The 27,108-nt window shown below is 39.5% G+C and overlaps 2 protein-coding genes across 4 annotated transcripts in view; both read right to left on the bottom strand.

Annotated features, from left to right (window-relative positions):
* The window catches only part of Dusp19 (dual specificity phosphatase 19), a 123,285-nt gene that overhangs the window by 71,786 nt on the left and 24,391 nt on the right, over positions 1-27,108 (bottom strand). The gene's annotated exons all lie outside the window — the stretch shown is intronic.
* Positions 5,115-27,108, bottom strand: part of Nup35 (nucleoporin 35) — a 29,490-nt gene continuing 7,496 nt past the window's right edge. For both annotated transcript variants that reach the window (XM_087650828.1, NM_001004229.1), the window contains 7 exon segments: positions 25,651-25,778; positions 23,480-23,534; positions 11,388-11,529; positions 8,857-8,926; positions 8,000-8,128; positions 6,745-6,909; positions 5,115-5,697 (listed from right to left, as the gene is read on the bottom strand). In XM_087650828.1, the coding sequence (XP_087506954.1) occupies positions 5,620-5,697; positions 6,745-6,909; positions 8,000-8,128; positions 8,857-8,926; positions 11,388-11,529; positions 23,480-23,534; positions 25,651-25,778 (767 nt within the window). In that variant the 3' untranslated portion in view covers positions 5,115-5,619.

The following is a 27,108-nucleotide window of genomic DNA, read 5'->3' as shown; positions in this document are numbered from 1 at the left end:
AAGACAGAGCCCAGCCAGCACCAAGAGACAGGAGCAGCTTCCTTTCAAAGATCTGTTTCCAATGTAGTAGACCAAATTAAAATTGAGAATAATGACAACAGAAATACAGAAAAGAGAAAATCCTGCTAAATAAGGGGGAGTGAAATGAAGCCAGAAGTCAGCTGCCAAATATCTGCACATTACAAGAAATCCACAGGAAAGAAACCAATAAGCAATTAGAAAGGGTTACCTGGAGTTTACTTTTTTTCTAAAGGTTCAAGAAAACCAATTCTACACAAAAGGAATGGAGAGCAAAGTATCAAAATCAAATCTCACCTGAGCCTGGTGATGTAACTAGGAAGGTTGAGGCAGGCATCTCTGAGTTCCAGGCTAGCCTGGGCTACATGGGAAGTTCCTATCTCAGTAAGACCCTATCTCAAAAAATAATGAAAGGAAAAAAGGAGAGAGGAGGAAGAGAAGAAAGAGGAAGGGAAAGAGGAGGGGAGATCAAATCTCCTAACTCAGTATGATAAAAAAGAGGGAATGACACCTGTGTTTTTAGGCAATGAAAGCATGAAACACGCCCCAGAAAAGAGCAATACTATAAAAATCTATTCCCCAGAAAAGAGCAATACTATAAAAATCTATTTCAAGTGGAGCTAAAACATATCCAGGCACAATGCAAGCAGGATGGACTCTGAGTCAGAATTAGAACAGCTAGGAAATGATACAGAAGTCAGACAAGAATCCAGTTAAAAGCAAATTCAAATAAACTGAACTACATAAAGCTCACTGAAGGTAAAAACTGAACTCTGCTCCTCCACATTCTGTTCTACTTTTTCTCTTTCCTACTCAAGGATACAGATTACATACTCAAAGAATTTCAGGATTTTTTACTTCTTACCTTATAAATAATAAAATGTATTTTCTATTAATACCCTTTGGGGGGGGGGGCTTCCAACCATCTGTCTGCTGTCCAAATACTGAGAAGTAAATAATGAAACTGAAATATACTTTACTCTCGTACAGCAGAAGCATTTCATTCAGAGGAAGGGAAGGGTGCGTGAGACTCAGAAGAGAAAATCAGTGTGTTCTTGAGAGCCTCTCTCTGGCAGTATAGAAAGGAGATGCTTTAGTGGTTAAGAGCACCATGTGATAGTTTACATCACCTGTACCACTCAGTTCCAGGGGACCCAACACCCTCTTCTGGCCTCTCTGGCACCAGGTATGGAAATAGTGCACATGCACACACGCAGGCTAAACACCCACACTCATAAAATTAAAATAAAAAAGAAACAGCTGATTAAAGTATTCGGGACACCTTAGTGTGGAAGAAAAGTCACCAGGTTTACCACGCTGGTGAAATTGTGAGGGGTACGGTAGTTCTAGGGCATGGGGCAACCCTTCCCTAAATAACAAACTGGGCTTTGCACCTTCCATTGCTGAAAAGGAGATCAAATTCTGGGTTGCTGAGAAACACCTTTAAGTTTATTCTTAGGGTGTCAGAAAACTTCAGTGAGGCAGAGTAGGAGCACTCTGAAGCAAGTTAAGGCTATACTACAGTAAAACACACTCAGGTCAATGGCGTGGTGTATTCCAACATTCTACAGATATAAAGTCTCTGGCAAGGCCGCCTTATAGAACTCATCAACACAAACATTTACTGTTCTCTTGCTAAGCTCCTCTTACTGCAACCATACCTTCCTGTAACAGGTTAATTGTTCACTTGTTACAAAGTAACTTCTGGCATCATTCCAATTAGATAACAAAATAGCAAATATGTATCAAGGCTATCCATCAAAAGCTAAGCATTATGGGATATGCTGAGCCATAAGACTAGATCAGCAGAGTAGCAATTCACAATAAGGTCAAGATAGGGCCAATTCAGGAAAAGATAGTCACGTGCCCAATGACATTTACTTCCAAAACACCAATATCTCAACCTCTCCCTCACCTTCTCATTGATTTTAGTGGATTCACTACATAGATGACAGTGCAGAGAAAACACAGGTTTGGTATAGATAGGACTTGATGTACTATTTGATGGCACACCAAATTCTGCTGCCATGGAGGACTCTGAAAATCTACCCACCTGGCTAAGCTTACACAATAACTCTCACTGGCTCTTTGGCTTAGTGATGCAAAGTCAAATGAACTGCTGGCTACAGCATTAGAATACCTATCATATTATGGAGCTGATCTGAGGAGCTGTTTGAGTGACATATGAGATCCTATCCGCACTTCCTTTCCGTAGCATCTACTGTATATTCACCTCCTCAGATAATGTTGCTGTCCCAGCTGTGCTACTATTGCCTAGGTGGTCAAGTTCAAAGCTTGCTGTTGCTTTCTCTGGGATAAAAGTTTCATCTAAGTCCCATGTTTTTCTGATACATACTTTCAAATAATTGTGGGTTTTTTGGCTAGATCAGTTTCCTTTTCATTTAATGTATGTTTTTATATTATAATTAGGACTTATTAATCTCCTTAACTGCCTTTCTGATTTCAAAAGCCATTTTCTTATTTTTGCAGTTGCCGGATATCAAGTCCACAGCCTTACACGTGCTAGGGAAGAATTTCTCGGCTCGTTCCCTGTCCACAGCCTCCATTTTATCTTGCCTTCCCCGTAAGGACGAGATCTGCTTTTGTTCATTCTAGTTTAGTAGTCTTGGTAACTTTTTCACCTTTAGTTCCTTATTTTTTTTTTTAAATTTAAACTCTGACTTTGTGTTTTCTACAGTTTGTTGTTTTATAAACATATTAAACTTCAATACAAGCTGGAGCTATAATGTTTACCTACCTCATGGCATTCTCCCGTGTCTATGGGAATACCATTTTGACCTTTGTCATCTTTCATAAGTTAGTGTTTAACTTGTGTGAATCAGCATTCTGAACTCTTAAAAGAAGACTTAGTTCAAGGTCCTCCTAGCTTTACAAAGATGGCAATTCTATTGTTCTATTATACAATACTCAAAAATTCAGAAACAGATTTTCTTGGCTCTTAAAGGAAATTTATGTGATAGATACAAAATGCTATTGGGAAAAAAAAATCAAATCCAAATACAACAAAAAATATTTCTAGTCAAAAGCCAAACTCCTCATTCCCTAAAGGCCCAGAAAGGCAGTAAAAGGCTCCATGCAACAAAAGCAAGGCGGCCTTTTTAAGAGTTCCCACTGCCTTTTCTATGATGAACAGTTCTTTGTATAATGAAGCAAGATAGAAAATGCTTCAGTGCAAGAGTGTTCTAATAGAAAGAGTTTTATTTTGTTTTGTTTATCCAAACTTTCATCCCAGAAAACTAAAATCTTCAATTGTCATTTGCAGTGACTTAAAGCTTATCAGGGGTTGTTTCTTACCAACATGTCCTGACTTCCCCAGGACAAATGCTACACCCAACCTTGACAAGCAGTTTTTTTTTTTTTTACAGTCAGCAGCAGTGAAGGCAGAATAAGTCACTGCTGCATGTCCAGCCCTGTATCACCCTCCACAGTCAGGGCACATTACACAATAGGGAGTGGAAAGGCTATAAGAGGTGGATAACGGAGAAGAGTACTGTGGATCATGAACTCGCAGTGGCTGAGGCAGCCGTACAGGACTGCTCAGAACTGGACCTGTCACCCTTCAGCTCACATCTGGAAGGCTCATGGGGCCCTGTGTCTCCATGGTATACTACTGACTGTTGATGGCTGCTGGAGAAGCATGTGTTTTTGTCTTCAGTGGTCTAACTTCCAGTCAGAAGCTATACATCCTTGCTCATATGGAAAACCCTAGCTAAACTCAGTGGGCATTAAACCCAAGTCAGGTGGGAAGGAGATGCAGGGATGGAAGACACGGGTTAGAAAGGGAGAGGAGGGTCCTGATCAGGGAGCATCATGACCAGAATGTACTGTGTGTACGAAATTGTCAATTTCTTACAGTGAGGGGGGGAGGGGGAGGGTTAAAATTCTGTTAAAAGAAAAACATTAACTTAGTACGTGCCCTGAATTTTTTTTAATTAAAAACTTTTCTTTTAAGAGCCCTTTGCTGAGAACCTTACCAGTCAAAGGAGATAATCTGAACAAAAAAGAACAAGGGACAGTAATAAAATGAAACTTTTTTCAAAGCTTTACAAGCATACAGAGGTACAGAGTATACGTATACACAGAGTACATGTGTATATGTATTATATTTACACTCATAAGACATCACTGATAATGTCACTAGCACCTGCCAAGGCAGGAAAGCATTACTCTGAGTGTGAAAAGGGAAAGGACTGGTATTTCTGTATGAACATATGCCACTGTAAGCAAAGCGTAGTGCAGAAAGGCTGCTACATAGGGTGATTCCAAAATATAATGCAGAGTAGAGACAGCTGGAAAAGTCTTACTGTCTCCAAACAACTGATATAGGAAAGCATCAATACCTGGGCTTTACCACATTTTATCAAAGAATTCAGAGAAGGTTCCAAAGAAGGCATCAGGCCTGTACCTGTGTCCAAAGATCAAGATAAGTTCCTTTAAAAGTGTGACGAGAATTAAATGCCTCTTCTTTTTATATAAAGTATGCCTATTACTATAAAAAAAATAAAGCAGAATGTGATTCTCTCTAGATATAATGGATAAGATATGAAAAAATGAGGTATAAGTTGAAGCATAAATATATATACACAACTACATACATACACACATACATCTGACCAAATACAAGCACTAGACTATGTACTCAATACTCACAATTCACACACGTAGCTGCTTTACCAAGGCCAAGTGTGTTGGATGGTGAGGAACACAGAGAACTATTTAACGGATTTATTTAACAGTTAAACATGAGACACTACTAATACTGTGGCAACCTCTTAAGATCACGGTTGAATAAAGCACAACAACAAATAGTCAATTTGGGGAAAGTTACAAATTTCTTACATGACCTGTATTTTGCATATTAACAAACTTAAAACTCTATAGAAATGTTTTTTATTAATCAAAATATTTGGATGAAAAATATCTCAAATTTGAGAAGTACTCAAAAAAAGGAAACCAGATATAAAAAAATGTAATGGTAATAAAATCTTGATTCTAGGCCTAACCTATTAACATGTTTTCTATTATTTCAGTGAACTCTTAAAACTACAACAATAAATCGACCTACCAAACAAATGTTCAGCACATAAAAATTGACAAAGTTTATTAGGAAACATTAGTGGTAGATGGTTTTTAAAAAGAACATAAAAGATGACAATCCACAAGACATATACAAAGATATTAAATACTATCTAAATTAAGACCATAATTCAAACTGCTAATCATAATCACTGTGTCTTGGTAAAGCAGCTGTTGCTCTGTGGAATTCATCCATCTTCCCATGAAAGCCAATGAGACTCACTTCAAGCTCAATCATTTAATTACTGCAGTAGACGCCGAGGACACGGCACTAAGCATGCACTGTATCACAGAGCACAGAGTGCCATCTGGACGGCTTCTCTTCAGGTGTATCACGGCCATCTTTTAAAGTGCAAGTTACAAATGAGCTGTCTCCTTAAACAAAGGACTGTAAAGATGTATCTGAGATAGCTACCCAACCCTGCCAGCATGGTTACATGGTTATACAACTAACCCAAGGAAACTGGCAGTCCTCTGCTAATGCTCAGTCCAGCTCTCACTGCACTACCAACCGAACATGTACTCCATTGCTCTGGACACAAGACTTTCATCTTTTTTTGGTGTTTGTCGGTCAGAAATAACCTATTAAAAACACGTCACAACGAGAGAGAGAGAGAGAGAGAGAGAGAGAGAGAGAGAGAGAGAGAGAGAGAAGAAAAATGTATTAGGTTATTTCCTTAGTGGCAGGCAATTCTACAGTTAATGCCTAGCACTGAGCTATGTGAGTCTGACACTAAAATTTGGATATTTAGCACCTTCTAATTAGAAAACTAAGTAAAAAACCAAACCCTATGAAACGAGGAATTTAAAATACAGATCTAAATAGTAATAATAAAAAATTCCAATCTGTAATAATCACCAAATTTCTGGAGACCACAATGGGAAATTCCCCCACCCATCTGAGCAGCACACACACACTTCATGTGCAGGGATCCCAAACTGTGCCAAAATTCAGGACTCTTGGGAAATCGAGGGCCAATAACAACGTAAGCATCTCAGTTTCATATCATTCTTGAGAATGCAACTAATCTCTTCACACTTTTTTTTTTTCCAGAGCTGGGGACCGAACCCAGGGCCTTGTGCTTGCTAGGCAAGCGCTCTACCACTGAGCTAAATCCCCAACCCCCTCTTTACACTTTTTAAATGACGACTTTCTCATCTCTGATATTAAAAGCTGGTCACCTTCCTTTGATAATTGATACCACTGCATTGTTAAATTTTTGGTTTTGTTTACGAGTTTTATAATCAATTTGATAAAGTTTAATATTTTTCCATGCCAGCAATGTATAATATAGATATTTTGGTGTTTATACAAATGTATCTGGAGAGGAAAAACTTTCAAGATACTTTAAAAACTGTTTCTTTTGCTTTGCAGTACTGGAGAACGAACCGTATACCTGTGGCACATGCTGGATAAAATGCCTACCACTGAGCTATGTCCCCAGCCCAAATAAAGAAACTGCTTCAAAATTAAAGACAGTTTTCAAACTGGTGAAGGCTCTAACTTTAAAATGGGAAATTTAGAAGTCTGAAGGTTTTATCAAGGAAAATGAACAGTAAACACTTAACTGCACACACACACACAGATCTAGTGAAACAGTAAACAGGCTACATGTAATCTAAAAATACCTGATAGTCACTAGTGGAGGCCTTGTATGCTGTGGCAAGAGGCCTCATGGTAGAAACCCTAGGAGTGCTTCCAGGCTGTGTTGGAGTGCCTAAGGTCCTAATCGGTGGTGTAAAGGCTAGAGATGGAGATGACAAGACTCCTCTGTCACTGTTTTCCATGACATTCTGGAGAAACAAAGAAACATCAGACACATCATCTAATACTATGTAATATTTCCCCCAAAACACACACACACACACACACACACACACACACACACACACACACACACACACACACAAATATATTAAAGATCGCTAGATTTGACCATATAAAGTTTTTAAGTAAACTTAGCTTTGAGAAGAGAGTATGTTTCTTAGCTAGAATTTGAGATCCAATCCACACCAAACAGCCTCAATTTAGCAATATGCCACAAGAAAAAACATGTTTTGGGAAAACAGGCTTCCAAGAGAGAAGGAATGAGAGAGAGGAACGGGAATGAGTAAGACCAAAATACATGATATATGTGTATGAAATCTTTTTTCAATGCATCTTAAAGCAGACCCTATGATAAGTCAGCAAGGACAAACAAAAGAAAACCTAACTCATGTTACTGTACAATTACTATTGTGCGTCAGATAGTCCTAGGGAAGAGAGGACTCTGGAGGTCCCAGGTACTAAGTAAGCAGCCTCAGACTTTTGAGTCTCTCTTCCTTTCCAGGTTCCCTTAAGCAAGCTAAGAAATACTGTCTGCTTTGCTTGATTTGTGTGTGCACTGGCCACAGGCACAGAAACTAGTACGTAGCTTTCAGGAAAAGGTTTGCATATACTTATTTCAAGTATGTTCCAAAGGATATTTTTAAGTCACAGAGTTTAGCTCCTACTCCCTAATGTTGAAAAGGTCCATATGAAAAAGCTTTAGAGCATGTCAGGAAACTTCAGTCAGTTAGCATCCAGTCAGTAAAGCGTTTACTAACCTGGATATGCTCTGAGCAGAAATCAGAGTGGGTTAGTTGTCCAGACACCTAAACTCTAGGCCTCGCTTTAGTATTCTACACAGGTTACTTAGGCTCTTTGGACCTTTCTTTCCTAAACAATGACGAGTGCAGACAGATAATCTCTAACATCTTGGGATTACTTTTGGCCTACTGTAATACCATGTTACAACTAGGGAAAAGAAGAGTGGTGAGGCTAAAGGGCAAACACTAATGTTTTACTGCACTCTTCATACAGACTAAGTAAGTTAATCCTTTCCTTAAACCAACCACGACTTACTTTATCTATACACGGCTTGACGCCAATCATGATGGATTCTCCAAATATTCTCCCATCTTTGCTTAAGGCTTTCCGGGCTTGCAGTTTAGACTGGTAACGAATATGCATCCAGTTGCCTGTGTTAGACATCTGCAAAAGACAAAATTGTTTCGTAAGATACAAAATCCATACCTAACATACAAACATGAGGATAGAACTGACTTTCATTTTTATTTGATCCCCTGTAAAAGCTGCATATTAGAATTCAGAAAGATCTGCGGAAATAGCTTCTATAACCCCTCTCCAGATCTGAACTCTCTAAAACAAAACATGTGGCAAATGTTCCCTGAAAGTAAAATAACTCCCAAAATAATTATCTCCTACAGAAGTTATATTAGCAACTACTATGAAATTTCTAAAAAGCTATATTCATGAGTATTCGTGAGTATGACTGTGTAGGAGTAAGAATTGAGATAACAGCAATGTAACCTGGGTATGTCCTGCAAGGCTGCTATAGGACAAGAGCTCTTTAGAGACTCTATAAGCTCTGGGCTCCCCACTTCCTCTGTTCCCAATAAAGCTCAAGAGAAGAAAAACCAATGTATACGAGACGTGGTCAGTCGACCTATCCTGAGAGTCTGAACCAGTTAAGAAGGGAAGGTGAATCCTGACGTTCACTCAACCCTAACTGTTCTTTCGAAGCTAACACTACACAAGTTTGAGTCTTCCAGACTCCAAAGTAAATATTCTTTGAACATAAAAACTAAATTTGGATTCAGAAAAAAGACAAAATTCAGAAGTAGTACTTTTCAATTTATAACTTTTCTTTCCTTAACCAAAATGTTAATTAAAAAAAAAAAAAAATTAGTGAGCCTTACCACGTGCTTTAAGATATTCCCGTATTGTGCAAACTGTAATAATATATAAGAAGCAGATGCTTGTGGAAACCTGGGGGGAAAATTGCCCAGACAAAACATTATGAGTACAAAAGCAAACTACTATACCCTTTCTTCTACATAAAGTCTATCAGTCCCCTTCGGCTCAACTATACTCCATGCCCAGAGCCATCTCTGAAATTTTTCCAAGTCCCAGTCCCATAACTTCTTACCACAGCTCTTCAACAGCTAGCCAGATGCAGGTGTGCACATACACATTACAGTACATATTTATAAGCAATCCTTACGTGTATTTCAGACCAGAAGGATCTTTTTAAATTATAATACCATATCACTCTGCACTGAGTATCACCTTAAGTTTTCAGGCATTTAGTGCTCAAAAATAAAACTTGACATCAATAAAAAAGCTACAAAGTTACTTAAAGGCAATTCTCAAAAATTTAATAGCTATATCTTTAAAAAGATACTTTACCAAGTCTTACACAGTTTAAACAGTTTACAATAAGGTATGATTACTTCTGTAGTCGAAATAATGACATGAGTTTCTATATGGAAACACTAACAGCTATTTCCAGTACAGAAAAAAAAATCTGAATTTTTTTTAAACCACTATCATAAATTAACCTAAAAGTTCAAATAAACAGCTCTAAAGGGGGGAAAAAGGTGAACTTAAACACATAAAAGAATCAATAAAGTACATGCCTTTAATCCCAGCACTTAGGAAGTAGGGCAGGGAGAGCTCTGAGTCCAAAGCCAGGAAGCTAGAGATGAAGTAAGATATTGTCTTAACCACTCCTCTAGGTGTGAATAAAACACTGCACTCAGAACTCAACTTTCATTATTTACTTATAGATCTCTAGATATGGGATTTTTAGTTCAAAAAAAAAAAAGGAACAAATAAAAGACATGAAAATGAAAATGGCTACAAATGAGGATGGCATTTAAGAATAAAACATGGTTTAAGGCTGGATGGCCACTTTCGATAAAATCTAATGTTCTAGTACTCTTTTTAAGAGTATTACCCAGGGTTGGGGATTTAGCTCAGTGGTAGAGCACTTGCCTAGCAAGCGCAAGGCCCTGGGTTCAGTCCTCAGCTTGAGGGGTGGGGGGGAATATTATCCAAGACAATGGATAATATTTCATTACTACAGCCCCAAGTTAACAGAAAAGTTAAACTAGTTAAAGGAAGAACATATACTGTATCTTAGAAACACTTCCCTTAAATGATCAAAATAAAATGTTTTATGCCTTAAAAGAAAATGTTTCAGGAAACACATACAGAATAGCTAAAATATGAAAGTAATAAGATACAGCATTGTAAAATCTTAAATATCTTTAAATAACTAAGTCAAGTGCGTTTTCTAACTACTTGAAATCCTCAAAGTCACACTTCTGAACCCAAAAACAGAAACAAATACACATGTTCAACACAACTCCGACTTCATGAGAAAATAGAAAATTTTAAACGTTAAGAGGCAAAATCAACTCAACTGCCAGGGCCACTGCTTTGCAATGGCTTCCAAGGAAACAAAGGCATAGAGCTGCCCTGCTTCTCCGTGAAGCAGTCACAGAATCAAAGCAGTGGGCATTAGGGACTGTCCCCCAGTTACAGCTGGGGGCAATACAGTATGACTGACTTTCTACCACACACTCCAATTTAATTTTTAAATTTTAAAATAAATCAAATGAATAAAATCCAATAGGTACATTTATTGCCCACTATTTATTCTTCCCTCAAGGAGCCCTACATGTTATTTTTATATATTTTCCTCCCAAAATAAACATAGTAAGATCCAATATATTACAATGTAAGTAAGGCAATCCTACTTTCATAAGTAACCTGTACATGGTTTACTGTAAAGACCAAACTGGAATCAAAAGATCTCAGTTTCTGCTGAAATTCTTGCTATTTAATGGGTTGTAATCCTTTGGTGGGGAAGATTTGTCTATAGTCTTCATCTGTATAAATGAAAGATTTCTAAAGTGTTTAACTTATGGCAATAAAAATTATCCATTTCATACTATCATATAGAGACAGACATTAACAACTGGGAGTAATCTGTCCTTTTGGCCTTAAGATAGGGTTTCACTCTATAGCCTATGCTGGCTTCAAACTTGCAATTAACTATTGACTAGGGGTGCCACCACTGTGACATAGAACATATGTCAGCACTACCACTTCAACCCAGCTGAGATTATTATAGGACAGGAGGAGCCACTACAAAATGCAGAAAAGGGATCCTAAATCTAGCAGGACAGCCTCGCCTTTAACAACCACTAAATAAGGGTTGAAGAGTATGCACAAAGGGTCTTTGAACTCAGTATAAAACACAGCAGCAACAGAAGAGAGCTGATAAACAGACGATGGAGCAAACGCTGCCGTGTGACCAGTTATATAATTCAGGTGGCAGATGTGCTGGTGTTTGCTGTCCCGTCTTCCAAACCTTACGAACTATTTAAGAGTATGAGCAAATACTAGGGTGGGGATTTTTTAACAGGTCCAGAATCCTTACCCAAACACAGTCACCCAGGTGTCATCTAGGTGATCTTCTGAAGTCAGAGAATCTCCTTGAGTATAAAAAGGATCCAGTTGGGCAGGAGACAGTGTCGTCTTTCGTGGTTGACCAATATTTGCTGGACTAAACATGCTTTGCCCTATATTAGTAAATTTAGGAAGTTAGTTACCAATAAAAACATGGGCTTATTTTAAAGCAAAGACCTTAGTTCACAGGGCAAATTTATATTAAAAGATGACAATTAGATATAAATGATTTGAAACATAGAACTGTAGACAATAGCCATTTCATACTATCATATAGAGACAGATATTAACAACTGGGAGTAATTTGTCATTTTGTCCTTAAGATAGGGTTTCACTCTATAGCGTTGGCTGGCTTCAAACTTGCAATCCTCCTGCATCAGCCTTTTGTGCTCAGATTACAGATACGTGCCACCACACGTGATTCTTTATTTGGTTACACTGAGATTAAGCACTAATGTCTCATTATAAGCATGTTAAACATTTGCAAATTTCTAACAGATAAGTAACAGGAGCTCCTTTTCCTCCCCTAGACCTCAGTGCTGGGAATGACACCAAGAGTGTTACACACCTGAGGCCACTGCCTGCACTGTCACTAAGCTACACTCCAACCCTTGGTTGTTTAAAGACACCTGATCCTCGTGAGTCTACAAAAATTGCAGATGTATGCCACCAAACCGTGCTGTAAGTTTATTTCATCCCAAAGGACTTGACTATATGTTTCTAAGTAAACACTAATTTTCTTTATCTTTTACAATAGAAATAATTTATTCAATCCGGAAAATCGCTTCATATATATGGAACATCATTCTTGATGTTTTAAGTGTAGTAGTACAAATCATAAAAATATGAAAACAAGCACAAACAGCCCTAATGGACCCTAAATTCTAGAACAAAGACAGATATGTAATTCTAGAAAACATACAAGTCAAGAGCCTAACAACTGACAATTAGCAAAGAAACAGGCTATGAGCACAGGGGAGGCAGAATGAAGAGGACAAAGAGCTCAATGCCAAGTGTAGTGAGTAGGTGGAGACAAGGGCCAAGGCAGGGCCCAAGACGGCTGGGGCAGGTGTTGGATAAAAGCAGGGCGTCCACTTCTTCCACACCGAGCATACTGAGGAAGAGTGAGAAGACCAGCTCATATGGAAGCCCTTGAAAAACTACTGTAAGGACTGTGGTGTGTGCCCCAGATGAAGTGAAAAACCAGTGGAAAACTGTGGGCAAGAGTGACAGAGAAGGCCTAGAAGTATGAAGAAAGAGAGCAGAGTCCTACTGAAGATTTATCCAGTCATTCCTCACATGTGTGATTTTACTTCCTAACAGGCCTGTATAGAAAATGGGATGCTCTAGTTAATAAGAAAGGAAACCATGGAAAAAGACACTTGGAATTCCCATTCAAACAGGCAATCAGAAGCATGGGTCTCCCACAGTAATCTTAGTTAAACCTATATTTACCAGAGTATCAATATACAAGTGTAATCCAGAGACCCTGAACACCACTAAGACCCTCCCAGGCTCCGGCAAGACAAATTACCTTTAATGTTTAAGTTTCATCTGCCTTTTCATTCTTGCCCTGTAAGCACACATGACTTTTCCAGAGCTTCATTATGTGCTGGATGGACTGAGCAGATTATGAAAATGTAGCTGTATCTTACTAAATCAGACACCAATCATTAGAAACATAAAATTTCACCACTCCTTATCATGAAAACTACCTTAGAAAAAAATATTTTTACTTCAAAATTATTGATTAGGTAAAATGGGTTTACTATTAAATGTAACAAATCCCAAGCCCCAAAGGTTTAGTTTTAAATGAACAACATCTATTTAAAATATTTGTTTTAATTTCCTATCTTTAAATGATGACACAGACGTCTCTAGCAAATGAACAAATTACAGTAAGACCCATCTTTCCCCGTGGTCAGGTAAGTTCTGCTCCTGACTACTGCAGCCATAGTAATTACATTCAGCATGTATTAGTTCCTCTTGTACATTGATGACCAAGAATCTAACAGATACAATTACAGGAGGAAAGGGCTCTGTGAGCTCAATGGATTCAAGGGGATCCGAGGCCACCGCAGTGGAGAAGGCAAGCTGGAACAGCAGCCCCTCTATGACAATGGGAGTGAAGGGCAGGGCAGGTGTTCACAGTGCAGCAGACCAGGCTGGAACTAGAGGCCAAGCAGAGTCTCACCTCTACGCCACCACCTTCACTAGCCAGACCCTGTCTCCTAAGGGCCTCAGAGCTTTCAAGATGGCAGCAGCTCAAACTGAGGAGGGGCATTCAAAACACAAACCTGTACAGGACAGTTCAAATTCAAACAGTAACATTCCACCTTGGCCCCAATGTCTCCTACTCATCTCATGATGTGGAATGCATTTAATCTACATCAAAGGTCTCCACAGTTTTAGTAGCGTAACATAGTTCAAACTCCAAACCATGGAGAAGCAAACTGAAGTTCTCAAATAAAAACTACAATGTAACAATGTATTTCTAACTGAAAAAAAAAAAAAGTCACCTAAAATTTCAAACATTTCAACTCTCTTAAGTAGGCTACATAACTTGGGCCTAGAAAACCATCTAATCCAACCTATTGATATAGTCTTTACTTTGGGAAAAAGGTTAATCAAACTAGACCTACTACGCTTATTTAAAATCCTCAGTGGGCTCAGTGGGAGGCAAAGGCACTTTCCTCTAAGAAAATGACTAATAACTAGAGTTGCATCCCTGAGATCCCTATGGTGGAAGAGTCTACTTCTACAATCTGTCCTGACTTCAACATGCATGTCATGGCAGGTGTACATACATCCAAGGTCAAAAGAAATGGGCAGAGAGGAAAACAACCTAAAAGAGGGCTAGTCAAATACATTCTGAGAGCCTTAGCTTTGATGGTTCACTTGACACAACGTAGAGTCTCAATGAGGAACTGGCTACACCAGTCTAGTCTGTAGGTGTGCTCGTAAGGGATTCTATTGACTGTATAACTTAAGTGAGGAGCCTTGTCTTCTGTGGGCAGTGCTGTCTCCTCACTGGTATGCAGAACTGTAAAGACTGAGAAATTGTGCTGAGCACAGACATGCATGCACTGACTCACACTTCTTTGCTCTTTAGTGTGGATGTATTTTGAATAGCTTTTTTTTTTAATGTACGAGAGTCGCTGTCTTCAGACACACAAGAAGAGGCATCAGATCCCATTAACGATGGTTGTGAAGCACCATGTGGTTGCTGGGAATTGAACTCAGGGCCTCTGGAATAGCAAGTCAGTGCTCTTAACCCCTGAGCCATCTCTCCAGCCCTTGAACAGCTCTTTAAGTCGCTGTTGCCTGGGCTTCTCCACAATGATAGGCTGTGCCTGGAACTGTGAGCCAAATAAACCTTTTTCCTTTAAGTTGCTTTTATTGGGAACACCACAACAGGAAGAGAAATTATAACACATTATAACATGCTAAACAATTATTCTTCCTGTCATCACAGATGGATTTAATAAGTAAGATATATTTTGAAAATGAGACATTAATAATGGAATATCTCAGGCACTGGAGAGTTGACTCAGTAGTTAAGAGCACATAATCCTCTTGCAGAGGACCTAAGTTTAGTCCCCAGCACCCATTCAGGCAACTCACACCTGACTGCAATGCCAACTTCAAGGGACCCAATGTCCTCTGTGGACACCACTTAAATATACATTCAGACTCAGACACACACGCGCACACACAATTAAAAATACATCTTGCCAGTTACAGCGGCCAATCTTTAGTCCCAACACTTGGGTGGCAAAGTCAAGAGGATCTCTGAGTTCAAAGCCAGCCTGGTCTAAATAGCAATGTATAGGCCAGACGGGGCTACACAATGGTACTGTGCCTGATAAACAAATAAATAAATAAATAAATAAGCCTTATCAACCATCTCATTAAAATTTAATTAATTCTTACTACAAAGATATGCCTTTAATAAGCCAAAGACAATAAAAGGCCCATTACTATAAAACCAACTCAATTTTTATGCCCTATATAACCATTAAGATACAGTTTAGTTTTGTCATATCATGTAATAAACTTCAAGCAAGAAATTAAATTAAGGCTCAAGTTGAGACAACCAATATGACCTTTAAAAAGACAAGTAAAAATTAAGTCTCAAATGAATAAGCAATCTAATTTTTGCCTTGTCAACTAGTCTAAAAATTGCAATTACTTATAGTAATCTAAAGGTATTTACATAAGTTTAGAATAATTGCTCCTCACCAAGCTAATATTTAATTGCTCCACTGATTTCACTTCCTTTAAATCAAACTTCTGGTACCTAGACACTATGCTTAAGATGAAAATAAAGTGCATATCAAACCACATGAGATGGGACTATAATTTATCTCCCTTGATAAATCGCTATCCAAACATCCTTCACAAAATCAAATTAACCGGAAGGCAAAAGCCCTTATTACCCTTCAATTAAAGAACCAATCCAATAATTTCAAAATAAGTGAAAACAAAAGAAAAATTACAGGAAATTTCAAAAAATGTGATAAATGAACACTAGAAAAAGAGATCTTGGCCTTGATACCTTCTCACCATGAAAATAAGTAGGACAAACACGGAATAAAGAATTTTGCCTCAGCCCAATGGACACACTAGAGCCATTGTTTGGAAATACCTACACCAGGGTGGTTTCCCCAATGATAATATTTTTCTTAATCATGGTAGGCTCCTCAGATTGAACATAATAGCATATAGATTCACAGTCACACCAGACAAATCACAATAGCACTAGCAATGGTTTCTGAGAGCCTTTCCTATAAATTATCAAAACTTAAGACTCATTTGGTAACCTCCAAGTTAATATCCAATCTATCCGAGGGTATGAAAGACCTGAATATCCTCACACTCACAATCTGTGACTGAAATGAGGATAAATTGGTGGGTACTTTCCTTACCATTTAAGATCTAACTTACTTACTGATCCAAATATACGCTAGACAATGGATAAAGTGCCCAATGAAGCCTAGGGAACAGTACACCACTACTCCCTATAGCCCCTCCAGGCAACTAATAGCAATCCATCTAGAAGTCTCTACTACCTTGACTTTACCACAACTTCCTCCTCATTACAGAGAATTTAGTAGGTAAAATATATTTCTAAAATGAGACATTTAGAACAGAGTATATTAGGGGTTGGAGAAATAGAGATTTACCTGGAAGCACACATAACAAGGAAGGTGTTACTCATCTCAGCCAGATAGATAACTGTCACTGTCTCTGTCTTAGAAGACCTGGAAGTATGCTGCTCTTCAGCCTGCTCACCATGGCTTGTTCGGCCAGTGTAGAGTGGTGCCGACAAGTGGTGCCGAAACCCGGGAACCAACATCGCCGGTGCCGAGGGGACCCTTCAGTGTGCTGAAGAGGATTCAGAACTGCGAGAAGGTAAATTAAAAGGCAAGCTCCGAGAGGCATGCCCCTTTTTGGATTTAGTCTTGCCATGGAGGGATTGTTGCTCGTTTTTATAGTGACTGTTGTCTTCTTACTAGTTGTGTTAAAATGTGAGGACATAGTCAAGGCAGGACAGAAGAGCATGTCAGAAACGGAGCAGAGTGAGGAATTAGGAGTGCGCAAAAAGAAAAAGGTTACTAAAACAAAAGTGAAAGAGATACAAAAGGCGGAAGAAATGCCGCTGGAGGAAAAAATAGGTATGTCCCGGAGGATGAAGTACAAGTCATCCGGAGAGGATACTCTGTATCCATTAAAAGAATTAGAAGCCTTACAACTGACTGGCAGTGACTCTGAGCAAGAGTTGTCAGAGTCGGAGGAGGAGGAATTAGAGGAAGAGGCAGCCATATATGAGGAAGAAAGATATGGGCCTAGGTGGAGTGCCACTGTGAAGAAACCTAAAGTTATGGATCCTTTGTGGGCAAGGCTGGTAATTTTGTTTCTTTTTTTCTTTGTGTGGGATAGAGAAGCCACTGACGGCAAGCTTAAGCCCGGACCAAAACCTCTTTGGCAAATGGTCCCTGCCTGCTTAGAGGATAAACGATGTGAGGAAGCCCTTAGAGCCGTTAGGACAGGTCAGAGGGTCCTTGCAGAGCAACAAGAAAGTATGTCAGAGGGAGAAAAGGTCTCGAAAGAAAAAAAGAAAAGAAAAGGAGATAAAAGGAACAGAGAGAAGGTAGAGATAAAAAATGGGGTCAGTGCAGCTTTTGTTGTGGCTCAAGTTGAGGCTATTGCTAGGTATGTGATTAGGCTCTGGAAACCTCACAGAGTCATACTGATCAGATTTGATAGAGGTAGACCGCCTGAAAATTTATTCAGGAGAATCAAACAAAAAGATAAACTTGAGTGTGCCTACTTGGATTCCTGGTCTCAAGGAGATTTAGCAAGTGACAAGGTGCTTCTCTTAAAAAAGCAGTTTCAATCGGCCCTTGGAGCCTTGCACCTGTAGCTAAGATATGTGTAGCCACTTCAATTTTGTTTTCTGATTGGTTTTAAATGTATAAATATTCTCTACATGCCTTGGTTATGGACTATTGGCTTTTAAGTTATTGGATATGGTTTAAAAAAATGTAACATTGATAACAGAAAGTTGACATAAAACTGGTAAAATTTAAAATATGCTCATGTTTCTGTTGATACCTGTTCCGGTATTATACACGCTACTCTGATGACTGGTGAAAAGGCTCGTAATGCCATTAGCCATTGCTTAGAGGCATGGGCAGCCTGGGGAAAGCCTGATAGTCTCAAGACAGACAACAGGCCTGCCTACACTGCAAAGTCCTTTCAGGCATTTTGCCAGACAATACAGGTCGGTCATACTACAGGATTGCCATACAATCCCCAAGGTCAAGGAATTGTGGAAAGGGTACATCGTACCTTAAAAGAGCTTATAAAAAAAAAAAAAAAAGAGGGAATTGCCAGCGACCGAACACCAAAAGAACAACTTTCTTTAGCTCTTTCTACTCTAAATTTCTTAATTTTGGATGTGCATGGCCGCTCTGCTGCAGATCGCCATGCTGCTACTACACCTATAACTAATGCAGAAGTAAAGTGGAAGGATGTCTTAACTGATGAATGGCGTGGCCCAGATCCCGTGATTTCGAGATCTAGGGGAGCGATTTGTGTTTTTCCGCAGAATCAAGAAAATCCAATTTGGGTACCTGAGCGTTTGACTCGAAGATTGTCTTCTGCTCTTCCTGGAGATGAGACTACGAACCCTACTATTACTACTGGGAATGGTAATACAGGTTAATTCGCTCACCCTGTGGGCTATTGCCAGATCCTGGCCAGTACCCATGCCAGTTCATAGCAATTCTACTGTTTTGAGAATAAGACTGGCAAGCATAACCTCTGGCCTTGGTTTCTATGGGTGCTGTCCAATGAGCAAGGGTTATATACATCCCTGACCCCCTTTGCTAGGTTGATGGGAGAGAACTTCGTGCTGTATAATGTTTCAGCTACCAGAAAAAGGTGATACCAGGTTGATCAATATTCAATATAATAACCTCTTGGTAAATAATACTGCCACTAGTACTTCAGTATGTGCTAGATCACCTTTTTTCTGATAAGCACTAATGTAAGCAGTGGTGCTTTAAATTGTAATAGCTCTGATGTAGTCTGCTATTTAGCTGAATGCTGGGATGGCACCAATGACACCGCAGTGATGGTTAAGATTCCCTCCTTTGTGCCAATCCCAGTGGAGGCAAACCCAGATAGCTTTCCTATTCTTAATTTGCTGAGAGCCAAAAGAGATTTTGGAATTACGGCAGCCATAATTTCAGCCATTGTGCTGTCTGCTGCCGCAGCTACCACAGCTGCAATCGCTATGACCAATCAAATACAGACGGCTGAGACTGTCAATCAGATTGTATAAAGAACTGCAGTAGCGCTAGAGATACAAGAAGGATTTAATACCCATTTGGCATCTGGCCTTCTATTAGCCAATCAAAGGATAGATTTAGTTCAAGAACAATTGAAGCACTGTATCATATGACACAGCTGTCTTGTTTTTCCTCCCTTCGAGGTTTATGCATTATTCTTTTGCGAGCTAACTTTTCTCAGAATTTTCAACAGAACAAAGAAATCTCGAATTATCTGAAAGGAAACTGGTCCATGAAAGCAGAGCAACTATCAAGACAATTGCTGATGCAGATTGCTGTCCTCAACAGCACTAGGCTGGACCCCATCACAGTTGAAGACTTTACCTCATGGATTACCAATGCTTTCTCCCTTTTCAAGGAGTGGGCGGGCATGTTTGTCCCGGGGAGCTATTGTCCTCCTGGGATGCGGAGTAGGTCTCTGGCTTATTGGCCGTTTAAAAAGAGAACATGCCAGACACAAAGTGGTTGTTTACCAGGCTATGACCACCATTAAAAAGGGTACTTCTCCCAACATATGGCTGGCCTCTTTGAAAGATCAAGAGTTCGCCCTAGATCATTTTTATCACAGTCATGTGGAGTCATTGTATCCAGGGACGGGCAACTTTCCTCGAACTCAGACCAACCTAAGACACGGGGCCCGCTGGGGTTGGGGATTTAGCTCAGTGGTAGAGCGCTTGCCTAGGAAGCGCAAGGCCCTGGGTTCGGTCCCCAGCTCCGAGAAAAAAAAAAAAAAAAAGACACAGGGCCCGGTGGCGATAGGGTAACTCTATGACGGGTAAGGCCGAGTTTGGATGAGAACGACCTAAGACAGGAGCAATGACAAGATTGACGTGACACCCAGATCTAGACCAGTCATTTTATTAAACAAAAAAGGGGGAGATGTAGAGAGCGGCGCGGCGAAACAAAGATGGCGCCAACATCCAGCCTTGTCTGGATATAAACGACTTACTGCGCATGTGCAGGCTTGTCCCCTTGCTAGGGCTCCCTCTAGTGGTGAACAGCGGTACTGCACATGTGCGGTTTATGCACCAGGTGTTAGTTGACCATTAATATGCTAATGAGGTGATTCATTCTCCGCCAATCCCTGGAGGACAAGTAGTGGGGTGATCCAAGCCCCACCAATCCCTGAGAGATAATTAGCATACTGTTGTCTATATAAGCCGAGCGATTTTGCTGCTCGGGGTCCCTGTTCAGAAGAGCTGTAACACTAAGAAGAGCTGTAACACTAAGAAGAGCTGTAACACAGTAAAGGCTTGCTCGCAGAAGAAGCTGTTGCCGCGCGTCGTTCTTGCTGGCGGGACATTGGGCGCGCGACAGGCCAGCTCTCCTATATAGCGTGGGACTGCCTGCTAAAGAGTGGCACTGCACACTATGAGCTGGACCCTCCCAGATGAATCACTGAATCAAGAAAATGCCCCACAGACTTTCCTACAGACCAATTTGATGGAGGCATTTTCTCAAATGAAGTTGCCTCTTCCCAAAAGACCCTGGATCCCAACCCCATGAAACCAAGGATCTTTTTCTCTCAAGAAATGGAAGCTAAACACTTCAAAAACCAATGAGCCCACTCATAGAAGAGACAAGAGGGTATGTGAAAATGACAAGAGGGTAAAGTGAAAATCTGCATACTGAAAATGAATTTGCCTGTCTGTCAGAATACCAGCCAGGTAAGACTGATTAAAAGTCCACTAAGACTTCTTTAAGAAAAAAAACTAGAAGGCAGGGGCAAAAAATACATAGGCTAAAATTACCCTCCTTGTGTCTCTTCCCAAAATATTTGGTATATTACCCAATTCTCTTACAGTGCAGTACAGTAAGAAAGTAAGAGAGTTTCTATTAGTCTGGACCTCAATTCCAACCCCTGCCAATGTAAAAGATTCCATGCTGCTAGCTTTTTAGTGTCATGTTCAATAATTACGCTTTAATCAACAATGACAAAATAAGTATAAAAAACTAGAAAGGAACAGAATGTAAGAGTACTATTAACCTCCGCTGGTGAGACATCGTTCAAAGAGAACAGGATGCTAGATTTTTCTAGCTTCATTCAAAGAACAAAAGTAGAAATGAAGATGCCCAGAAAAGAAAGACCCATTGAGGAGGAAGTCTCTGAGAAGGTAGCATACAAAAGTGAATGGTAACAGAGAGGAAAAAACCAAAATTTCAAACCTTCAAGGGATCCAAATCCAAACAAAAGGAGTTCCCCAAAGACAGAAGGCAAAAGAAAGCAAAGAAGCATCCAAGATCCATACACGAGTTCCTCAGAACTAAGGCTATGCCTTATGGACTCTATTAATATACCCCAGGGAAATAGAAGAAAACCCCACACCAAAGCACACTATGAAACTGAGAACAGAAACCATGGAGAGAACATGATTTTTTTTTTCTCTCAACAGCCACGAATCATCATGGCAAATAACTTCCACAGAACACTAGAAAATAGAAGATCAAGGAACTTTGTCTCTGAAATTTCAATCTCATATAGGATTAAAAAGAAGCAATTCCACCCCGAGTTTTGAGTTTTACTTATCCTGCAACCTTTATGATAAAACTACTCAAATGAGTGCTTTGCTAAAAATACAAAGAATAAAGAAAATGGGAGAAAAAGAATTATAAAAAACAAGCTCAACACAGGAAATGAAGGCAAATCCTAGGATGACAGTTGTTCACTATTCTGAAACAACAAACTGCCAAGAGAATGATGTTCTCAGCCTAAAACAAAACAAACAACAAAAAAGTGCTTGAAGCTGGCCATTTTATAAAAAGAGAAACAGGCATCATAGGAACAGAAACTTCCTTACAGGGAGAGAGTGGTGGTGTTCTGTTCCCTAGGCTCCTAGAGTGTGAGGACAGATATTCAGATTTGATACCCTCAGACGGATTGGATATAAACTTGAAGTTTACCAAATGAGTCTAAGTTTTGATAGTTTACGTGAAAGGCTCTCAGAATCAGGAGCTGCTCGCTTTCCTTCTGTCTAGAACATTATTTCCTTACCACCCTCACTTCAGGTTTTGGAACAAAATTTTATTTTTTCTACCTGTGAACAGGTAAAATAATGCCCGCCAGTGATGTTCATAACCTAACCTCCTGAATATGGAGACTATTCTGTAGCATTTGGCAAAAAGGGATTATAGTTACAGGTGGGATTGAGTCTGCTATTATCTGGATTCTTAACAGATTCAGGAGGGCAATATATTCACAGAGCTACTAAATAAATAAATGAATTTAGATATAACTACAAGAATGCTCAGTGTGGTGCACACCTGTAACCCCATCACTTGGGAGACAGAAACAGATCTCTGTGAATTTGAGGCCAGCCTAATCTACATGGCAAGTTCCATGACAGTCAAAGCCTCATAGTGAGACTGTCTCAAAACAAAGAATGGTCAATGAGAATGGCAGCACAATACACAGCCCGGCTTAAGCCACACCCAGTGTATGGCAACTACTAAAAGAGCAACAGCTCTAGCATAGGACTCGATGACATGTAGAAAACCAAGCCTAGCCAGAGGAGACAGCACAGCTATCATCCTAACTCCCGAGAGGCTGAGACAGGAGGACTGGAGTTAGGAGACCAGCCTGAGCTACTTATTAGCAACACTTTGGCCCAGCCTTCCCAAAAAACGCAAAAAACCCTTTAAGTCCCTTCTACCCCATACTCTCTCCTCTACAGAATGTATTGGTTTCTAAAGAGATTCCTAATCTGCTTATTTGTTTATAAATATAAATCCTGAGACCAATGCTGTCTATGTGAAGATTGTCTAGTCTGAGCAGCTGAATACATTCAGTGGGAAAGGTACAGTGTATAAAGGACCATGTCCTGAGGATGACACTGAAGAGTGACGAGAATGCTGTGAAAGGCAAACCAGGGCTTATAAACGCAGTGACTGTTAGGCTTACAGCTCAGTGTCAATACCCTTTAAAATACCTATACTGTTTGATCTGAGTCTTCTTCCCACTTGTGGCAACTCTTTATTTTATACAGTTTTTAATAATTCAAGAACTACTTAAAAAAATCTATTAAGTATGCATTTTTTAATTCTTTAATACTTTGGTAGACTGTCCTATCTGTAAATTCACAAAGCAATCTATATAAAGCATCGCCTTCCTAAAGATAACTGACATTTCAAACAGCCTCCAAATTTAAAGAGTGAAAGTGTTGGTGAACGTCAGAGCAGAAAACAGAGGCTGAGTAAGAGGACTCACCAGTCACAGGAGTTGTAACTCCAACAAGAGGACTCTGCAACACGGAAATGTTTGCCTACATGAAGAGAGTGCAAAGTTAAAACCAAGTTCTAACCGTGCACACACACAGTACTCACCAAACTTCAGCAGATAAGCTTCCAATAGATAACTGACCTCCTACAATGTACTGACTAGAGCTCTCTCTATCAGCTCACACTTCCAAAGGTGGAGCAGCACTCTTTATCTTAAGCAGTATTAACCTAAAATACGGCAAGATCAAATTTCCTTTGTCTTCTTTAGTATATATTTTAAAATAGAAAATCTGAGGCTGCTGAGCTGAGGCTGGTGGGAAGGCTCAGGGTTAAGTGCTCTTGCTGCCAACCATAACAGCTGAGTTCAATGCCCAGAGTCCGCATGGTAGAAGAGAGGGCCTATGCCTACAGGCTATCCTGTGCCTCCACAGGGCATCTCAGCACTTGTGTGCCCACACCCCATACACACATGAAATAAATAAAACCTAACTTAAGTTACATTGCATAAAGAAAAACTTTTATTAAGAATTAATAATAGTAACATAGTAGCTCTTTGGTCTTATTTCCCAATGAACAATACTCAAACTAATGGATATAATGATAATTTCATCAAATTCACACAGAAAAAGAGAAAAATAATGCAATTTTAAACAAGCTATAAAACAGAACACATTCAAATGACAACAAAAGAGAACTTATATTTAACACTCAGTAAAATATTACCAAGAAGAAAATATTAAGGATCTCTAGATAAGAAAATATTTTAGAGTTAGAAGTCCATTAATAAAAGCTGGAGAGATCACTCAGATATTAAAAGCACTTGCTGCTCTTCCAGAAGTCCTGAGTTCAGTCCTGACAGACAGCTTGCAGAGGCTTCTAAAACCAGCCCAAGGGAATCTTTTTGACGTCCCAGGGCACCCACACAGTAGCACATATCCACAAAGAGATATACACTCACAAATAAAAATAAATCTGTTTTAAATTCTCCTATAAACAGAACAAAAGAAACAAAAACCGCACCATCCACTATCCAACTATCTGATCCAAACCAGAGCTAAGAATGGTATCTTTGGGGCATAACTAATTTTGGCCCTCATCTACTAATAATGTTCATACTTCAAAGTGAAAAACATTGGTATCTACAAGACTTGTCAACATTTTAAATAAGTTAGTAACTAATGCTAGTTCTTTTCATGCCTCAGAATAATGACAATGGTCATGAATCAGAAGCCAGTGGTTCTCATACTTAGCTGCACATCAGATTTTACTTAACCTTCAGAATGACCTCTATTCAGGATGCTCTGGATGTGGTGAACTTACAAAAGCACTGCCCATTAACAATGTTACCTATGCAAACCAGGCATGGCATCACTCCGGTACCGAATCATCACACACTGACTGACGCACACTAAATGGTCAGCTCATCAATTTGCGGGAAGCAGCCACTTTAGTAACAGAATATTGGTCTTATATAAATAAAAAAATAATAAAACAAAGCTCCCAAACCAGGCATGGTGGCACATACCTTTAATTCCAGCACATGGGAGGCAGAAACAGAGACCTGTGAAAATTCCAGGCCAGCCAGAACTACATGGTGACATGCCGTCTCAAAACCATCAACAACAAAGCACTCAAATCGTTATTAAACATTCAACCTCCAAATATAATACTGAATTTTCACTTTCTTTTTTCCAGAAAAAAATACACAAATCTTATACCTAAACAAGTGGAATGGTTTAAAAACTAATTATACTCTACATTTACAATAATCAGGTTGGGAACATAGACATTCCTAGTCCATAGAACTACTTACATGAAAAAACAATCTATAGTCTAGCACCATTTTCTTTTTTGGCTAATAGAGGATCTTGCTATACAGAAGAGGCCAGCTTCAAAGTCTTCATGCTCTTGCCTGCCTTGCATAGCCTGCCTGGTACTGGGACTGTAGGTGTGGCCACCATGCCCACCTCAGGATCATGACATCTTACATACATTTCATGTTAACCAAGAGTACATGTGTACTCAATGCTTACTCTGTGTTCATGGTTACTTCAGAATTAGTATTAGGAGAAACTTTCTAATCACTGACCTCACTGTGTAACCACACAAAACACAAAATGACTACTACCTATTGAGCATGGGAATTCATTTTTTTATCACCTGTCTTCTTGAAGGCAGAGGTGTTGATCCAAGTCCTGGGCTGGAAATGTCATCATAGATACTTCTAACAGGTGGAGCCCCACTTTTATCTTTATGAGCAGGTACAACTGGCTGTGGTGGTGAGCCCCCTACAACATACAAAAACAGTCAGGTAAGAAACAAAGTAACTGTTATCTCTCTTGCAACGTCTATTTAGTCTGTGGTTTTGAAATAACTTGTTTCCTACAGACATTCAAACTTTAATGTTTACCAGTCACCTGAGGCTCTTGTTTGAAGTCAGGCTCTGATTCAAATGGTACAAGTGGAACCTGTCACTACTCCTCTGACAAGCTCCCAAGTGACATCACAATGTGGGTGAGCTGCAGAATGCACTCTGAATGAAAGGTTTCGGAATAAACCACTATTGGAAATTTTAGTTTTTAAAAAACACCTGTAAGATTGCTTTTTCTACTAAATGCTTAACATTCAATACCCAATGTGATCAATCTCAGGGCCACACACAATTTATGCCCTTGGTCCTAACTACCCAGGAGGCTGAGTTGGCTGATCACCTGGATTATATATAACAAAGTCAAAGCCAGGAAGAATAGCATATCAAAACCCTGTCTCAAAAGAAAATATAATCCCATTTGTTCCTTCAAAATAGGTCCTTGAAACAACTTCACTATAAATTTACCTGAATAATTTAAATCACCCCAGTATGGAATTTGACTATCAAAATTAAATAGATCCTATTTAACAGAGAAAAAGGACTAACTTTTGTCACATAAGCAATGCTAAACAATGAAACAGCCCAGGCCTTTGCTGACACTGAACAGCTTCAATAGCCGTCTACTCCAAGTGCAGACTAGAGAGCAATGCTGACCTGCGGTTAGCATCGTGTTGCCACTAAGGAACAAGTTTGTCCAGCTATTTAGCTTCAGGTTCTTCTTCTGAAATACAATTTTTTTTCCTTGAAAAATAGAGCTCTTCTAACCTATCAAACTGATTTTTAATGGGAGAAATATAAAAGGGTTAGTTAGCATACAGTGTGGCTTAACACTTAATCAAAAGCCTGAAAGAAAAAAGTATAGCTTCGTTTCTTGTGGGGTTTCTGGTAGTTCCTTATTGGTTTGTATTTGATTATTTTGAGACAGGTCTCCTATGGCCCAAGCTGACCTCCAAGAATCACAATGAGGGAAAGAATGTGCTTGAACTCCCAATCCGCCTGCCTTTACTTTCTAGATGATGGATTATAGACTTCCACCACCATGCCTCGTTATATGTAAGGCTCTTTAGAGAGGGTCTTACCCTATATCCCCAGCATGCTGAAATACCCTGTGTGGCCCAGGCAAGCCTTGAACTCACAATTCTCCTACATCAACCTAAGTGCTGGATTATAGGGGTTCACCACCAGGCTGGGCTAAGGTATAACTTTATAATAAAAGTATTTAAAAACCAATGTGTTGGTGAGGGAGA

This window comes from Rattus norvegicus, chromosome 3 (assembly GCF_021556685.1).
Source record: "Rattus norvegicus strain SHRSP/BbbUtx chromosome 3, alternate assembly SHRSP_T2T, whole genome shotgun sequence".
Classification (NCBI taxonomy): Eukaryota; Metazoa; Chordata; class Mammalia; order Rodentia; family Muridae; genus Rattus; species Rattus norvegicus.
This window is presented reverse-complemented; position numbering and strand designations above follow the sequence as displayed.